At 34.4% G+C, this 15,262-nt stretch overlaps 3 protein-coding genes across 6 annotated transcripts; 2 read left to right on the top strand and 1 right to left on the bottom strand.

Moving 5' to 3' along the window:
* The first annotated feature begins 63 nt into the window (after positions 1-63).
* drongo (Arf GTPase activating protein drongo) lies at positions 64-3,538 on the top strand. Of its 2 annotated transcripts, none has more exons than XM_066730902.1 (6): positions 64-811; positions 1,897-2,399; positions 2,487-2,687; positions 2,784-2,960; positions 3,046-3,173; positions 3,257-3,538. In XM_066730902.1, the coding sequence occupies exons 1-6, from the start codon at positions 648-650 to the stop codon at positions 3,275-3,277; spliced, it is 1,194 nt and encodes a 397-aa protein (XP_066586999.1). In that variant the 5' UTR covers positions 64-647; the 3' UTR covers positions 3,278-3,538. The 2 variants fall into 2 exon arrangements, with proteins under 2 accessions (XP_066586999.1, XP_066586998.1); XM_066730901.1 differs by having other exon boundaries at positions 67-811; positions 3,253-3,538.
* dock (SH2/SH3 adaptor protein dock) lies at positions 3,256-8,496 on the bottom strand. Of its 3 annotated transcripts, XM_066730904.1 has the most exons (5): positions 8,437-8,496; positions 7,860-8,144; positions 6,218-6,420; positions 4,835-5,772; positions 3,256-4,771 (listed from the first exon to the last, which is right to left on the bottom strand). In XM_066730904.1, the coding sequence occupies exons 3-5, from the start codon at positions 6,234-6,236 to the stop codon at positions 4,550-4,552; spliced, it is 1,179 nt and encodes a 392-aa protein (XP_066587001.1). In that variant the 5' UTR covers positions 6,237-6,420; positions 7,860-8,144; positions 8,437-8,496; the 3' UTR covers positions 3,256-4,549. The 3 variants fall into 3 exon arrangements, with proteins under 3 accessions (XP_066587001.1, XP_066587000.1, XP_066587002.1); XM_066730903.1 differs by lacking the exon at positions 8,437-8,496 and having other exon boundaries at positions 7,860-8,390; XM_066730905.1 differs by lacking the exons at positions 6,218-6,420; positions 8,437-8,496 and having other exon boundaries at positions 7,860-8,390.
* A 1,251-nt stretch (positions 8,497-9,747) lies between these two features.
* Positions 9,748-14,972, top strand: LOC136775339 (general transcription factor 3C polypeptide 5). The gene is made up of 5 exons (XM_066730021.1): positions 9,748-10,060; positions 10,132-10,524; positions 10,585-10,668; positions 10,732-12,574; positions 12,662-14,972. The coding sequence occupies exons 1-5, from the start codon at positions 10,043-10,045 to the stop codon at positions 12,841-12,843; spliced, it is 2,520 nt and encodes an 839-aa protein (XP_066586118.1). The 5' UTR covers positions 9,748-10,042; the 3' UTR covers positions 12,844-14,972.
* The last annotated feature ends 290 nt before the right edge of the window (positions 14,973-15,262 follow it).

Here is a 15,262-nt window from a genome sequence, read left to right as displayed (position 1 = left end):
CTTTTTGAAATTGACCAATCACCAATCACCTAGAGGAATCATTTTTAAAGCCCGATTCCCAAAAGTACGACACAAAAAAGCGAGGAAAAAAATTTAAGAGTAGAATCAAGTAGAATGCTCGAAGAGAGAAATGGAAAAAATTATAGAAGAGCAAAAATATGTTATATCGCTAGAATTTGCGTAACTTAATTACTAAATGCGCATTTGCACGAGCTAAATGCGCACAATTTCATAACTAAAAAGGGGTAAGAAACATAATACATAATACTAGTAATTTTTCAGAGAGTTGAGAAGAAACAAAGAATATGCTAATGCTTAAATAACAATAATAATAATATAAGCAACAATTTTAATGAGTTTGAGAATTGGGAAAAAACTAGTGTGACAGGTAGCTGATAGTGTGGTGAGTGAGGTAGCGAGTGAGTAGGTAGTAGCTAGCACTGCAATGCAGCAGCCAGTGGGAAAATCGCGTAAAGTCGGGCAAAGTGACACCAGTGATCGTTGGTGTTCGGTTCAATTAATTTAGAGTTCTTCTTTAAAGCATTTAAAGCATAAAGGAGAAGCTAAAGAGCCGATTTCATTTTATCGTTGGATACAGTTTGGGAGACTGAATCAACCAACGGGCAGAAAATATTGCTGACTGCATAATGGCGTCCGCAAAAAGAAAGCAAGACGAGAAGAATTTGAAGATACTGCGAGAACTTGTCTCCTTACCAGGGAATAAAGAATGTTTTGACTGCCATCAACGGGGCCCGACTTACGTCAACATGACAATTGGTTCGTTTGTCTGTACTTCTTGTTCAGGCATGCTGTAAGTATTGGTGACTTTTTGGAAGCCAATATAATTATGGTCCTAAGTCTTCGATTTCATCTCCTGTTTGCATTTCGTATTCTTTATTTTACCATCATTTAACTTAGTATCGTTCGATTTGGTGGCTTTTTACAATTTTTTCTTTGCAATAATTTTGCTTTGAAATTGCAAAAGTAATTTTAATTCTATAGTCCCTTACATCTTGGATCCAGTTATATTGTCTGATTTTGTGCAATATTCTTCTTGATTAGTCTTGTATTTATCTTACACAGCAATTCTATAATCTCTTTTCATTCTCTACCTCTTAATTTTTTTTTGCAGCATCTGTCTATTCAGAGAATTCAATTCCTTTGTCTGCTCTTACTCTTTATCTTCTCCTATTTCTTTACCTTTGTATTAGTTACATGTATAGCATGAGACCATTATATTTGAAGAGCCTAGCTTTTTAATTTCTCCAAATTTACATTTTATGTTTAGAGTTGTTCACTTTCTTGCCATCATCTCTGCATTGGTTTGACATTGAGCAAATGTCACAAACATATATTTTACAATTCTCTTTATATACTTAAATATATGTATATTTGCATCTATTTTAGTTTTCTAATAATTCTTTGAGCCACGTATGAGTCATTGGAAAGTTGCTTGTTTAAAGGCAGGAAGTACTATCATTGATTACAGCCTCTTCTGTATAATTCTACTTATCACTAAAAACAAAATTGTTACTTTGATTATATTAATATTAGATATAATTGAGACTTCCCTACAGTTTGTCATTTAGATTATTTTAATTGATAGACAATTTATTATATAATATTTAAATATTCATTATTAAATAACTGATTTATTTATATTAAGATTGAAAAGGTTTAAAACATTTATAATTCTTCTAAACATTAATATCGTTTGTAGAGTGATTTATAAAAGAATAAAGAGGTATGATATGAATTTATCATGAATGATAAGTTTAAAATTTTATAATAATGTATATCTTTTTTAATTCAGATAAAGGATTTTTTAAATTTTAAATTATTATTTTTAATTTGCATATTATATTATTTTTATTACAACATTTTCTTTTATTGTAGGCGAGGATTGACACCACCACATAGAGTTAAGTCTATTTCTATGGCAGTGTTTAGTCAAGATGAAATAGAATTTATAAAAGAACGAGGAAATGAATATTGCAGAAGAATATGGCTAGGACTGATGAATTCTAGTGATGAAAAGAAATTGGATACAAAAGATGAACAAAGAATGAAAGATTTAATGAGTGCAAAGTATGAGTCAAAGCAATATTATTTAGATCCATCTATATCTAATCAAAATGTGTCTGCTAAGCATCACAACTCCCATCAAACTAGTATTCCAAGAGTTCCAAATTCTGGAGTATTAACAGCGCTCTCTTCAGAACCTTCAAAATCAACAAATGCAAATAATGTTAACAGAGACTTTGTTGCTGATTTTAGTAAAATCTCTGATCCATTCCAATCTTCAGTTTCTATTGACAATCGAATTAATCAGCCTATTGCACCTCAGCCATTCTTTGCCAATTTTGATAACAACCCAATTTTCAACAACACTCAAAAAAGTATTCCCCTTATTATATGTTTCTTAATACCATTATTTTAAATTGACAAATTGTAATATTTACGATTAAATCGTCGATACGTTTCAGATTCTGAATTGTTGGGCTCTTTGAATAATTCATCAGGGGGAAACTCATTTTCCGTGAGCATGGATGGAACGAAGCCCCCTCCCTCTGAAGATCGCTATGCAGCGCTCAAAGACTTAGATTCTTTGATGAAACAAGCCCAATTAAAAGAATCAACAACAGCAACATTATGCCCGTCGTCATGGAATGGTAACAATGCAAACGGTACGAACATATTTCCGTATAAAATTGCTAAAGCTTTGTTAAAACTGCATGAAAGTGGAATATTCTTATATCATACATTTGGTTATTTTATTTTAGAAACAATCTGGGGTGGAAACAGACAAATAACACATGTGATTTCAAATCCTTTCACCACAAATGAATTATGGTGTCCAACGACATTCGGAACAAATAACAATGTACCACAGGTGGATAATTCTATTTATAATTCTCCGGCCAATCCGTTTAAGCCGGTGCAATTGGCTGTGACTAATGGTAATTAATCTCATGAAGAGTGTAGAATATTTCTGTTATTAATCATTAGTTACAGAATTTTATTAACAATTTATAATTGTTATAGAAAATCAATGGATGGGTATAGGAGGCTCTAATAATGAAAATGTAATACAATTTAGTCAAATAATGACACCGTTAGCAAATAAGGTCTGGCATCCTACTATACCAGGGTATCATGCAAACCCTTTTATGGTATGAAATTTGAATATAAAAAAATGTATAAAGTTGCTTCTATTTTCAACATCAATAATAAGTAAATGCAATATTTTAGGTAGGTTCCGGAGTTAACAACATGACAAGAAGTTCGAACAACCCATTTTTATGATTAAATACGCAAAATGTTTTTAACAGATTTACGAACAAATAACGTGAAAGTAAGGTATATATTTATAGATTAGCGAAATTGATTCTATACCTGATCTTATTGGCAGTTATTGCCATTAACTATTATTTTAGGAGCACCAATCTCTTTTAATCGTATAACTAAGATAATACCTTTATTTATGAATATAATATACACGTTAATGAAATAAAGATTAATGTTTGTTACCAATGTATGGTGTTTGTTTCATTTTCTAACCTTTCAATTAAATGATTGCATCTGTAAATAATATAAGTAAAAATAATTGAAATGACCAATGTTTGTATGATGCACACTTAAATACAGTTTATTTACTTAAAAACTCGTAATAAATACAAAATCACAAATAAACACTTAAACTTTGTTGTAATTTAATATTATAGATCCAGAATAAAGCTCCACTTAAACACTGGAAATTGCATGATATTAATCTTCACTTGATCGATACACCTGCAATCTACAATATGTATAATTGTAATATATTATTAATCGTAATAATAACATGATCCGTCGCATTGTACAATTACGTGTGATTATAAAGATAAAAGCCTTTAATTGTCTAAAAAATGGTATGTAGCTGCCTTAATTACGTTTTCCTTTTTTTTTCTATATTTTTAATCATTAAGTAGCTCGAGAGCTGTAATCGTGAAAATTCTTCGTCACATTTACTCAGAGAATATTAAATCATAATTTGTATAAATAGGGAAAGTTAAACGGAAAACATTAATATATTGGCTCACCAATCATGTTAAATGTGTATATAAATATACGAGATGAGTGATATTGATAGCACTAGGCAGGCGCCAAATATCTAAGGCTCCTCTAAACTGAGCAGCAAACTCTTTAACTATTATTTCCTAAGTGTCACCTTGCATTATTATCGTAATGTTTAGAAATGTATATAAAAGGAATAAAGAAAAACATATAAAAGCTGTCTCTTGTGCAGAATAAATTAAAATTCATTAGAAGCCCTATTATTCCTCTTTGAATTTTTTGAATTCCTTTGCTTATAAATACTGAAAAAATATTGTGTATCTAAACTCTTTGCTTATCAAAATTAGTAAAAAGGAATAGAAAAAAAGGGTTTGGTAAAAATAAAAATTGTAGAATCTCTGGTAGATCTTGAAAGGTGCTTGGTGTTCATTAATAAGTGGACTTAATGATCTGTTCCAATATGTGCATAATGTTGCAAATGGCACGAATTCACCTAGCAGCCATTGCTATTAGAATTGCCTTTAGGCAATGGGCGTACTAAATACAATTTTTCCCCTTGCTTGTTAGTATAAATAGGAGCTCTCTGGTAATGATCTACAAGTTGATCCAAGGTGTGAAACTTTCTCTGTCCAATGCAATATAGGGCCCCTTCAACATGAACACGAAAATGTTTGTTCCTTCCTGGTGCTTTTAATGATACAGAGTAATCTCCCATCTAGAATGTATTTGATCATTTCAATACAGATATAATTATTGATAGTAGTATAATCAAACTTACATTGGTTTCACTGTCCCTAATCAAGAAATCACCATCATGTCCATGTTGATTGAGTAATGAGTCGCACTGTGATCGCGTAATACTACCATAATACCAAGGTTTTCCAACTAGATGAGGTCTATCGCCAGGATCTGGCCTTCTTTCAAGAGAATCGTCTACACTAATTTCGCTAGCTGTCATTCCGCGCTCACGATAAGGTTGAGTTAGATATTCGCTGAGCTCCTGTAGATAATTGCGTGGTACTAATCCTACTTGACCTTGACTGTTCCTAGCTTTATACCATTCCGGATCTGCCGGAGGTCGATCAAGAATTTCAAGTCGATCACCCTTTTCAAAAGAGAGTTCTTGGTCGTTGTTAGAGGAGAAGGAATAGAGTGCCACTACAATGTCTAAAACATTTTCTGCCATAGCATACGTGTGCAATGTGTCATCCGTATCTCCTTCTTCTTGGGTATAGTTGGAGGGAAACCATCCCGCATGTGTACCGCTTTGGCCCCTCCACCATCCATCGTTGCTTTTCTCTAAGATTAGAATTCTAGTGCCCTTAACCAAAGAGAGCTCGTCAGGCATTTGTGCTTGATAGCTATATTTTACGACGGCCGTACCTATTGCTTCACTAGGATCAGCTGGTAGGCGTCTGGCCATTATTGGGGACTCTACGGCTCTTGAAGGCGAGTTGCTAGATGGAAGAGTTTTAGAGCCGGAGCCCTTTTTGACTTTTTTCTTAATACTGTCAAAAATGGATGGTTTTTCTTTCTTGACATAATTGCTAGGAACATAGCCTGCTTGACCTCTGGGGCTTTGGACTCGCCACCAGTGCTTAGAATCATCTAGCAATAGATATCTTTCGTTCTTCCTTAGGTCCAGTTCCTGAGCTCCCTGAGCTCCATAATCGTATTTGGCGACAACGTAACATACGTCGTCCTGATTTGTCTTGCCTAAAATAATTATCAACTTTAATAGCAATGTCCAAATATACTTACAGCAATTTAATTATTAAAATATTTTTACGTCTAATATATTCATTATTATTTCTCCTCTTATTATTTCAAATTAAATTCTTATGTAATTTTTAAGCTTCAAACACATAAAAAAATTTATTATTATATGTTATAAGTCGATCTAAAATGCTTTAATACGATTCTGAAAGAGCTAAGAAAACATTATTCAATACTATATCCTACATATAACTAGTAATATGTGTAAATTTATAAGTTTGTTATAATATCTCCTCAGTCCTTTGGTTTTATTATAAAAAAAGAAAATGTAATCAAATACAACCATATAAATTTGTACATCTGCAAATTGCTTAAATTTTCTCAACAAAAACAATTAATAATACTATATGTACATAACAAGCAAAGCAACAAGGAGAAAACGTACCATGCTTCATGGCTGCCATGTGCGAAAACCAATATTTACGTCTGAGTGTGGAGTGAGCAGCACCTACTCACATACTACTTGAAAAATCGTCAGTCTGCTTGTATTATATTGGCGGCATAAGTGCAGCAGGCATTCATTCTATAGCTTTTTTTTTTATTTATTGTTGCTGCTCCTGCAGATTTCTTTGTTTAGGATCCATTGCTCTTAAAAGTAGGACAAGCAAATTCATCATCAATGCTTTCAGTCAAGAAATTAAAGTTGAATTATTAAGTTAAAATATAATCTAGAATGAGCTGATACATATTTTTGAAGATAACTGAGTTAATACAATTTTTTTAAAAGAATCTTAGAATTGCTTAGAATTGTTATGAGCGGTAATGATGGTGATAACACTAATGTAAGTGTGGATATAGATCTTTTTAAAATTAAACTAATATAAGCGTGGATATAGATCTTTTTATATTAAATTAATGAATTCCAGCTAACTGTTATTTAATGACCAAAATGTAGCAACTATCATAAAAGCACTCAAGTCTAATAAACAAACAAAGACAAATGTTAAAGATTAAATTATATTTCACGTGGAATCCAAAAAACCTACAGCATGCAGTGCAAACATTAAAGGACTCATTCATAGCTGTTAATGAAACAGTCTTATGCATATACTTTGTATATCTACTATTATTACAATTCAAGAGAGAGAGAGAGAGAGAGAGAGAGCTTAAAGATTTTTATTAATACATTCTTATATTAAAACCTATAACAATAGAACTATATAATTAAAGTACTACATCATTTTATTCATTATTTTACACCAGATTATATATTTTGCATAAAAAGTAATGATAATTGTAATTGCACCAACCAAAAAATATATTCCTTAAGAAAATTAAGATTGTACGAAAACCTATTTGACTATTTAATTAAATAATCGCAGAAGAGAGATAGCTTTTATTTATCCAACTTAACATATTAATAAACTTGTTATTCATAATTATAACTGCAATAAACAATTATATTTTATGCCAGATTAGTGTACATTTTTCTTCTGCTCTCAAAACCTTTTACACTCATAGCAAAAAATATCGAATAACTTGAATGTCAAAAACATTTACAGTATAATTATTAAACTAAATTTGTGTCCTAACAATAAGAACTAATGAAAGTTCAATACACAAGAACATCCTCTCATTTATTAACATGGATTTGCAATCACTTTCGTAAATACTACTTTACATTACTTTTCAAATAGCTTGAGATAAGTTTGAAAAATGAGACAGATAAATTGAATTCATTAAGACCTTAAATTAGTGATTACTAAAAAAAATGTATTGCTTCAATAAAAACTACTTGTTTTTCTGAAGTGGATTCTAGTTGAGAATCAATAGAAACATATTTGTTTATTTGGGTAATGTGCAATTACAAAATATTTTATTACCAAAGATGAATAAGTTTTCTGCAATTACAGAACTATACATACAAACATGTACATGTGAGCTTTGAGTAGATGGAAAATAGGTAAAGTAAATGAAGTATACAATAAATGTATATATGATTATGTTAAGGAAGGGGTAATGTTGAAAATCCAGCGCAGTTTTAATTAACAAGCAAAAGAAATGATTGGTTAGGAGAAATTACTTACCGATTTTTAAACTTGACATATTCCTGCATATAAAGCTTCAAAACGCACAGAATTTATGCCTCTTTACTTTGAATTTCAGCCATAAACGAATGACTAGCGAATGTATGGGGGATCCTTATGGGGAGCCGGTTGAGAGACAAGGGGGAAACAAGAAATCATGGAGAAACTCAAAAATTTATCCTCTCAATAGCACTCATCAGTGCTCGCTTCCCTATATCCAACTCCACGTTTTAGCCAATAGACTCCGGAAACGCAGAGTTTTCCACGAGTTTTCTCATCCAGATTCTATCGACATATATGTATACATGTAAAATTAAAATGCTTGAAATTCGATGATCAGGATGAGTGATAAACGCCACCACACACAATATTATTCTGTTTTCTATTTATTATATCTATGGATATATATATATATATATATATATACTGTATTCGCGACCCCTCCCGCAAAAAAGGACAGACCCACCCTACGATTTGCTCTCATCAACACCAACTCCACTAACTTACACTAACTCCAAAAACTCTCCCTAACCCATACCGACTCATCCACTCCCTATTTATGCATACTTATACGTACCAACCCACCCAAAAACTATTCACTAATACTATTACGTTTATACGAAAATGTCGCCCAATGCTGTTCCATCCATATACGAATAATAAACGAGTATAAACGAAGATTGGTAAACGCCATAATTGTTCGATGATGCTTCCATCTCTTGGACTTTGATGCATAACGAATTTCTCGCGCCACTTATTCAAATCAAAATAATTTTATAAGATAAATTATAGTATATGTGAAAGAAAAAACGACTATCTATAAATTATCCTGATAATTTTACACTGTTAATAGGTAGAGTACTGTGTATATCGGTTATTATTTTTTATTAAACTGATTTTTACCGATTTTGCTGAAGAGATTAGAAATAGAGAGGGCCTATTAGTTGAAACACGTCGATCGCCAATTTTTTGATAGCAGATCCTGCAGATCGATATCATTCGATGTAGTTTAGTACAGTTTGATCGTTTGAAATTTGCTTATCATAAGCGTATTTTACATGGTGGCCGGCCGAGACTACTGCAAATGAGTGCAATGTGAACGTCATTTGGATTGCTGGATGCAATAATGATACACCACTAATAAGTTATACGCGGGAGAAAAAAATTAGCATGAAGCTGGCCAACGCCAAACTGGACTTTACTGGACCACCTGCTGGACGGTTATTTTGTCCATTGTCTCCAAGCAGAATTTCTTTACGTTGATTGGACTTTGTATACATATATAAAGCCAATGAAAGAAATTAACTTTCGGATAAATCGGATATGGCACATAAAAACTCTACAGTTATTGTACAATGTATGTACTGTATATGTACATACATATGTATGTACTACAGTGCATTGCTAAACAATTAATCAGAACGAAGACTGTAGAGTTTTGACGTCGTAATGTATACATTATACTGCATAGAGACGAAGTTGGTTTATTTCATTGGCTTACAACTTTATACCAAAGCCCAATCAACGTTAAGAAAGTTCTGTAGAACGAAGCAAACCACTTCTAACAGCCAATGGCACAATCAACGAGCGCACGGTAGCGGTATACATACCTCCTTATTGCAACCAATTGCAAACTAACAAATGCGCTACGTATGCAAGTGTGCATGGATGTGCGTATGTAACAGTGTATGTATATATAGAGACCGTGCACACCAACACAATGATAGCGAAGTGTCAATGTATAACTGTATACGTATAAATAAATTACACTGAAAAACTGTGAAAATTGACCGATAGTTTGCGCTGATAGTATGCATATACATCAATATACATTCTTATCTCACTGTCATTGTGTTGGTGTGCACGGTCTCTATACTATGTGTACGAATTGTATTTAAGTCAATCAAAATCAAAACCTGGCTCTTTTTGCTATACGGCTTTTTTTACTGCAATGATTCTAGCAGAGCTTATTCGTTTATGAATTTTGTTAAACCATTTAAACACATAAATCTATAACGAAGTGACAGCCATGGGGCCTAGAATCTTTAAGCTTTTCTTATTCTAGGAGAATGTACGAAGGGTTATGAGGCACACGTATCGCAGATGCGCCCTTAAATTTCTATCTATTTTTCTCCTTATTTCCTTTTTATGCACCTTAAGTGGGCGGTCCTTAGAGTCTCAACATGTCAGAGAAGTGTAAAGTGGGTAAAAATATTTCCATGGAGACTTGATAATGGTAACTAACTATCATTTATTCTATTGTTCCTTTCAGATATGTGGTTGCAAATGCACATATTGCACAAAGGATGGTCAGCATAGCGATATGCATCTTCATGTGGAGATTGAGAATCTTCGGCAGAGTTTGGTTGAAAGAGATAATCATATTGTGACCATGGAGACTCAGTTCTTGAACGATGCTGACAAATTTCCTAATGGAGAGCTTGCTTCTATTAAGGAGGAGATTTTAATATGGCAGGATAAATATTCAAGATTATTCGAGGCTCACAAAAGGGTACAGAAGGTTAACCAGAGTTTAGAAGATAAATTATTAAGAATCGTGGATAAATGTGAGACTGAGAAAGGTGCCTTTACAAAGGACATAGCAACTCTATCTCACAGATTAGCAGATGCGAATTATACCATACATCGATTGACTCAAGATAATGTAAGTTAAACACATTTTAAAGATATTATAAAATACTAAACACGAGCCAATATGTTGCAGGAAAAATATAGGAGCGACGTAAATCTAGCTGTTCAATTACTTCAATGCAAACCGTCTAATTTTGTTGGCCAAAAATATGATTCTGTAAGTACTGTTTTATTGAAAGTTTTAAGGAACGAGTGGACAACTTAATTTTAAATATTTCAGCTGCCCTCTGAAGTACAGGCAAAGGTGAGAACATATATTCCTCAGAAAAGAAGGGGCAGCGATGCCAATACTTCGGATGTCAAAAGTATTACTGTTCCAATTTCTACATTTCCACCAACCGCAATGGTTTACAATGTAAGCAAACCAAGCACTGAAAAGTTCAGTGACGATGACAGCAGCGAGGAAAAGCCACCTGTAGAATTCGTTTCAGCAGCTATCATGGCTAAAGTTCTCGAGGATAGGGAAAAGGAGAGAATTTTTTCTAAGCATTGCGACACTTGCACATGCCACAGGAGTATTTTGATGGTCGATGCCGAGACCCAAACGACGAACCAAGATAATCGCACAAGGGGATCGGGCAATTGTGACGAGATCCTTATAGACGTAGAGAGATCCACGCAAATATGCCAGAGCCTAACTACATATCCGGTTTATCATGTGACAAACGAAAATATGGTCAATAATTTGCAGTACAACAATGGGAATTGTTCCTCGAAACCTGGTCAATTTCCTAGCGCGAAGGATAAACTCTCCGGTAGAAATAATAGAAACTTGGAGAATTGCAAGGATGAAAATTTCAAGGTGAATGCTAATAAGAAAGGATTGGGAAGGCGTTACGACCTGAGCAATCGAGCTTATCAGGATCAGATCGAGTCAGCCGACAGATTGGTGTATGTTAACAATAACGACGAATCCTTAGTCTCAATAAACGATAAAATAAAGCTGGATAGACTAGGGAGAAAAGATAAGCAAGGTCTGAAGGATTACGAAAGCAGTTTGATCGGGAAAACGCCAATAGACATCATAAATGATAGACTGTGGAAGAACGAGTGGGCTAAATCGAAGCTTGGTAGCAATTTCAAGGACAGGAATAGAAAGAAAATTGGCGATCTGGATGTGATAAACAGCAGAGACTGGAAAAACGATAAATTAAGTTTAGATAGTCGAAGTCCAATTATAAATTTGGACAGCTTAAGTTCTGATTTGAATTTGGATAATTCAAATCCAATGCTGAGGTCAGATAATCGGAATCCTGGCGTGACCTTGATAGAAGTGAGAAGCGCGGATGCCAGTCAAAACGAGATGGCGCAGATGGATGTGACGACCAGTCCGAGTTTCAGTAGCGACAGTGTGGTGATATCCACTTCTGATCCTTCCAGTAGCTCCAGCGATGTGATCCAATCGATCGCCGAGAGAAAACCAATCATCAGCAATTCAAAATCGACCAATCGCGTAACAGGACCAAGGAACTGTCTGATGAGGCTCACTCCGGGGAAGAATATCCTATTGGATAACGTCGGTACTTATCAGACCGTTCTTTACACCACTGGAAATAAACCGTGCACCGCCTTGGTTCACGCGAAAAAATCATTCAGAGCTGGAGTGGCGAGGTCCATTTCTACCAGCAGCGATGAAAATTCTCCAGTTCTGCTTCAAGACAATAATCAGCTGCAGCGGGTGGCCGAGTGGGTGCAGTCCTCCGTGATGGACAATCCCACTAGACCGGAAGTAGCAAAATCGATCGAAACCCCGAAAAGCAAGCAACGTTCTTCCTTGAATTACAATTCGGTACAGAAAGAGCCTGTGATCGACAAGAAATCTCCTTTCGTCATCGGATCGAGCTATCAAGTTGCAGAAATATCCTCTCCACGCCAGCCAAACTCTACCGAGGTTGCGGGAAAATCTTTGGAGGTGCTTAGGGAGATCTCGATGACCGAGAACGCTCAAGAGAAAGATCTGATAACGTTCGATACTCCTACGGAAGGGGAGGAGGAGGAGGAGGAGGAAGAGGAGGAGGAGGATGATGATGATGATGATGAGGAGGAGGAGGAGGAAGGGGAAGGGGAAGGGGAGGGGGAGAGGGAGGGAAAAAGAGAGGAGCGCGTAGAAGATAAGAAGTTAAGATCCGATAAAGCAGGCATCGATTACAAGTGTGACATAAAAATCACGAAGGAGATGGAGGAGACTTACTTGAAATTAGCAGCTAGTTTAGATCCGGCTGCTCTCAACTTGCCAAGTCAGACTGCCGATCTGACCATTGAAAAGTACAGGAAGGATCACAAGAAACTTCATACTCAAAGAATACAGGATAGACTGGGATCAACCACTTAATTAATACACAATTGTGTATAAATCCATTTCTGAACTGGGAGTTCCTTTAAAGTATAGAAGAGCATTATTTTTTGTATAAATAAACTAAGGCTGTAGACTGTATAGCCTAGATAGATAATTCTATACCTAATTATATAGGTAGACTTTGTTCATTTGTACACGTATTACAACTTTCGGAGGAAGAAGTTTGCAATGTTTCGTTGTTCCTACATAAAGATTGGAACGTTTCCTCTCATTTTCCTTACGTGTCAATTATAACTCTCGCAGGGCTTTCTTTAATCATTGAATTTTTTAGTAAAGTTTTATGCAAAATATATGAAGGAGGGAATAAACTGGTATTAAGAAATATGGCGAAACCTTATGCCATATTTCGTTGATGCTGTGAGATTTAATTGTATCAATTAGCAGGCTATGTAAGTAATGTTTCTCTGAGATCCGATTAAAGATTTATCGCGAAATATGTAGCAGAGCTACCAATAAATTTTGTTATGTTTACGATAAGCGGCGTATAGTTTATTATAATTAATATATAGGAATCTAGACTTTGTTACTTTTAACTGAAGATGTCTTTCCAGAAACTTTAATAGGGTGGATGTGTGAATTAATTGTGCATGTATAAATCTGTATTATAATGACAATATTATACACGACCTACGGAATAATGCTCTGTAAGGAGAGTGTTATTATTAACGATATTTAATTAATTATGAATAGAGCGCGCGCGCGCGCGCACACACACAGAGTGAGAACTCTATGGCATTTTCGGTATTGATAATTATTGCGAGCAGCGAGTAGACAGTGTACGTACCAAAGGTAAAAAATGCGAGGGACGATTCTATGTGAAAATGATGCGAAGATTATCATCATTTTTGTTGTAACAGTAATAGTCGTGATGATTAAGCAGGGCTATTGATTAACTCTTAAATCGATGAAAAGAATTACTATTTGTAATAATATATATTTTCTTTCTCATAAGTTTACAGTTGCTTATATATTGTTATATAATACATTGTATGTTATTATTTTAGGCAATAACTTCACCAAATAAACGTGTGAAACTTTCTTCCCTTGAAATCAGTATTGGATAGAGATTCGTATAATGTACGCAAAGATATATGGTTGATATATCTGTGGAAAATGTTTCTGAATCAAAATTTCAAGCTTCGCACGATTAAGGATAAATGCTTTGCGCGAAGATTTATAATCATGATGATATAAAATATTTGCATGCAATGCGTATGAAAAAAGATGTAAAATCTGTAATGAAGCGAGCGATATAGCAAAGAAGTGAATATTAATCAGTAATTATCACTTGATCGAGACGAAGAGAAACTAAGGGTCACCGATAAAAGCTTCGTAGGTTAAATTTTGTCTGACAAAAATTGTCTTATTCATCGTGCGTCATTGTTGCGCGTTTATTTAAATCAATTGGACGCTTTGCTGTGGATGACGTGGACGCGAGTGAAGGAGAAAGTGGCAGAAAATCTGTTTATTTCTAGTCTACCATATATATATATATATATATATATATATATGGAGTTAATTTACACGGCTGCGTGAGTGAGTTTTGAAGAAAAGAAGCGTTCAGTCATCGATGAATTTTGCATTGTTTGCTACGAATTATTTCTGTGATTTGAAAAGAGTGATGCATGGAGATTGAATTTCATTGATGAATGTTAAGTAAATAATCGCGCATATTACTCGGCTATGTGCGCGCGCTGTTATGTATTTAGCTGGGACGCACGCAAGAGAGATATCATCCTTCTGTAATTGATATATACGACTTGATTTTTCAGTTTGCTTGCTTCAACGATTGTATCATATGTATCATGAAGACTATTATGTAAGCTGCACGTATGGAAAGCCGCAATAAACCATATTTAAATGCGATGCAAAAAAACTCACCCCATATCGTTAACATTAATTAGCCAATTTCCACTTAATTGCCATACGTGAAAATAACAAAATTTCCATCAATTAATTTCTCAGTTTCTCCGCTCGCTTATTTATTTCTCGCTGTTGGTTAAAATTTTTCGTTCCATCGTAATTTCCAATTAAAATAATTACACACTAGCTCCCTTTGTTGCGGATAATGCGCGATATTTGGTAGGGAGTAACGCAGCGGGGGCTTATGTAAAATAATCATTAATAAATGCGCTGTGTAAATAAATTACGATTCATCTGCATATTGCTTCGATGATATCTGGGACTATACGCTGCTCTCTTAAATCATTCTTTTTTTTTCTTCTCATTGCTGCACGCTTCTTAAAACGAAGGGGAGGGTATTTTTGTAGAAACTCGGAGCAATTTGATTGTTGTAATTTTCGAGAAGGTCACCGATGAAAATTCTGCACACGAGTGAAGAAAATGGGCGTAACTAGTACCTATATATACATATATATAGTTTGGTCGAACCGCT

The sequence above is a fragment of the Prorops nasuta genome, unplaced genomic scaffold (genome assembly GCF_024137725.1).
Source record: "Prorops nasuta isolate Cenicafe-Biocafe unplaced genomic scaffold, Cenicafe_Pnas_1.2 PNAS00008, whole genome shotgun sequence".
Taxonomy (NCBI): domain Eukaryota; kingdom Metazoa; phylum Arthropoda; class Insecta; order Hymenoptera; family Bethylidae; genus Prorops; species Prorops nasuta.
Note: the sequence above shows the minus strand (reverse complement) of the source record. Positions and strands in the feature narration are given on the sequence as shown.

Excerpts from the sequence above, each read along its gene's own strand:
- dock (XM_066730904.1), bottom strand. Across the intron at positions 4,772-4,834 it reads TTAGGGACAGTGAAACCAAT|ATGGGAGATTACTCTGTATC; the intron begins GTAAGTTTGATT and ends AATACATTCTAG.
- LOC136775339 (XM_066730021.1), top strand. Across the intron at positions 10,669-10,731 it reads TTGGCCAAAAATATGATTCT|CTGCCCTCTGAAGTACAGGC; the intron begins GTAAGTACTGTT and ends TAAATATTTCAG. Across the intron at positions 12,575-12,661 it reads GGAGGAGGAGGAAGGGGAAG|AGTGTGACATAAAAATCACG; the intron begins GGGAAGGGGAGG and ends GCATCGATTACA.
- drongo (XM_066730901.1), top strand. The coding sequence starts at position 648 with ATGGCGTCCGCAAAAAGAAAGCAAGACGAGAAGAATTTGAAGATACTG. Across the intron at positions 2,961-3,045 it reads GCAATTGGCTGTGACTAATG|AAAATCAATGGATGGGTATA; the intron begins GTAATTAATCTC and ends TAATTGTTATAG. Across the intron at positions 3,174-3,252 it reads ATCATGCAAACCCTTTTATG|GTAGGTTCCGGAGTTAACAA; the intron begins GTATGAAATTTG and ends GCAATATTTTAG.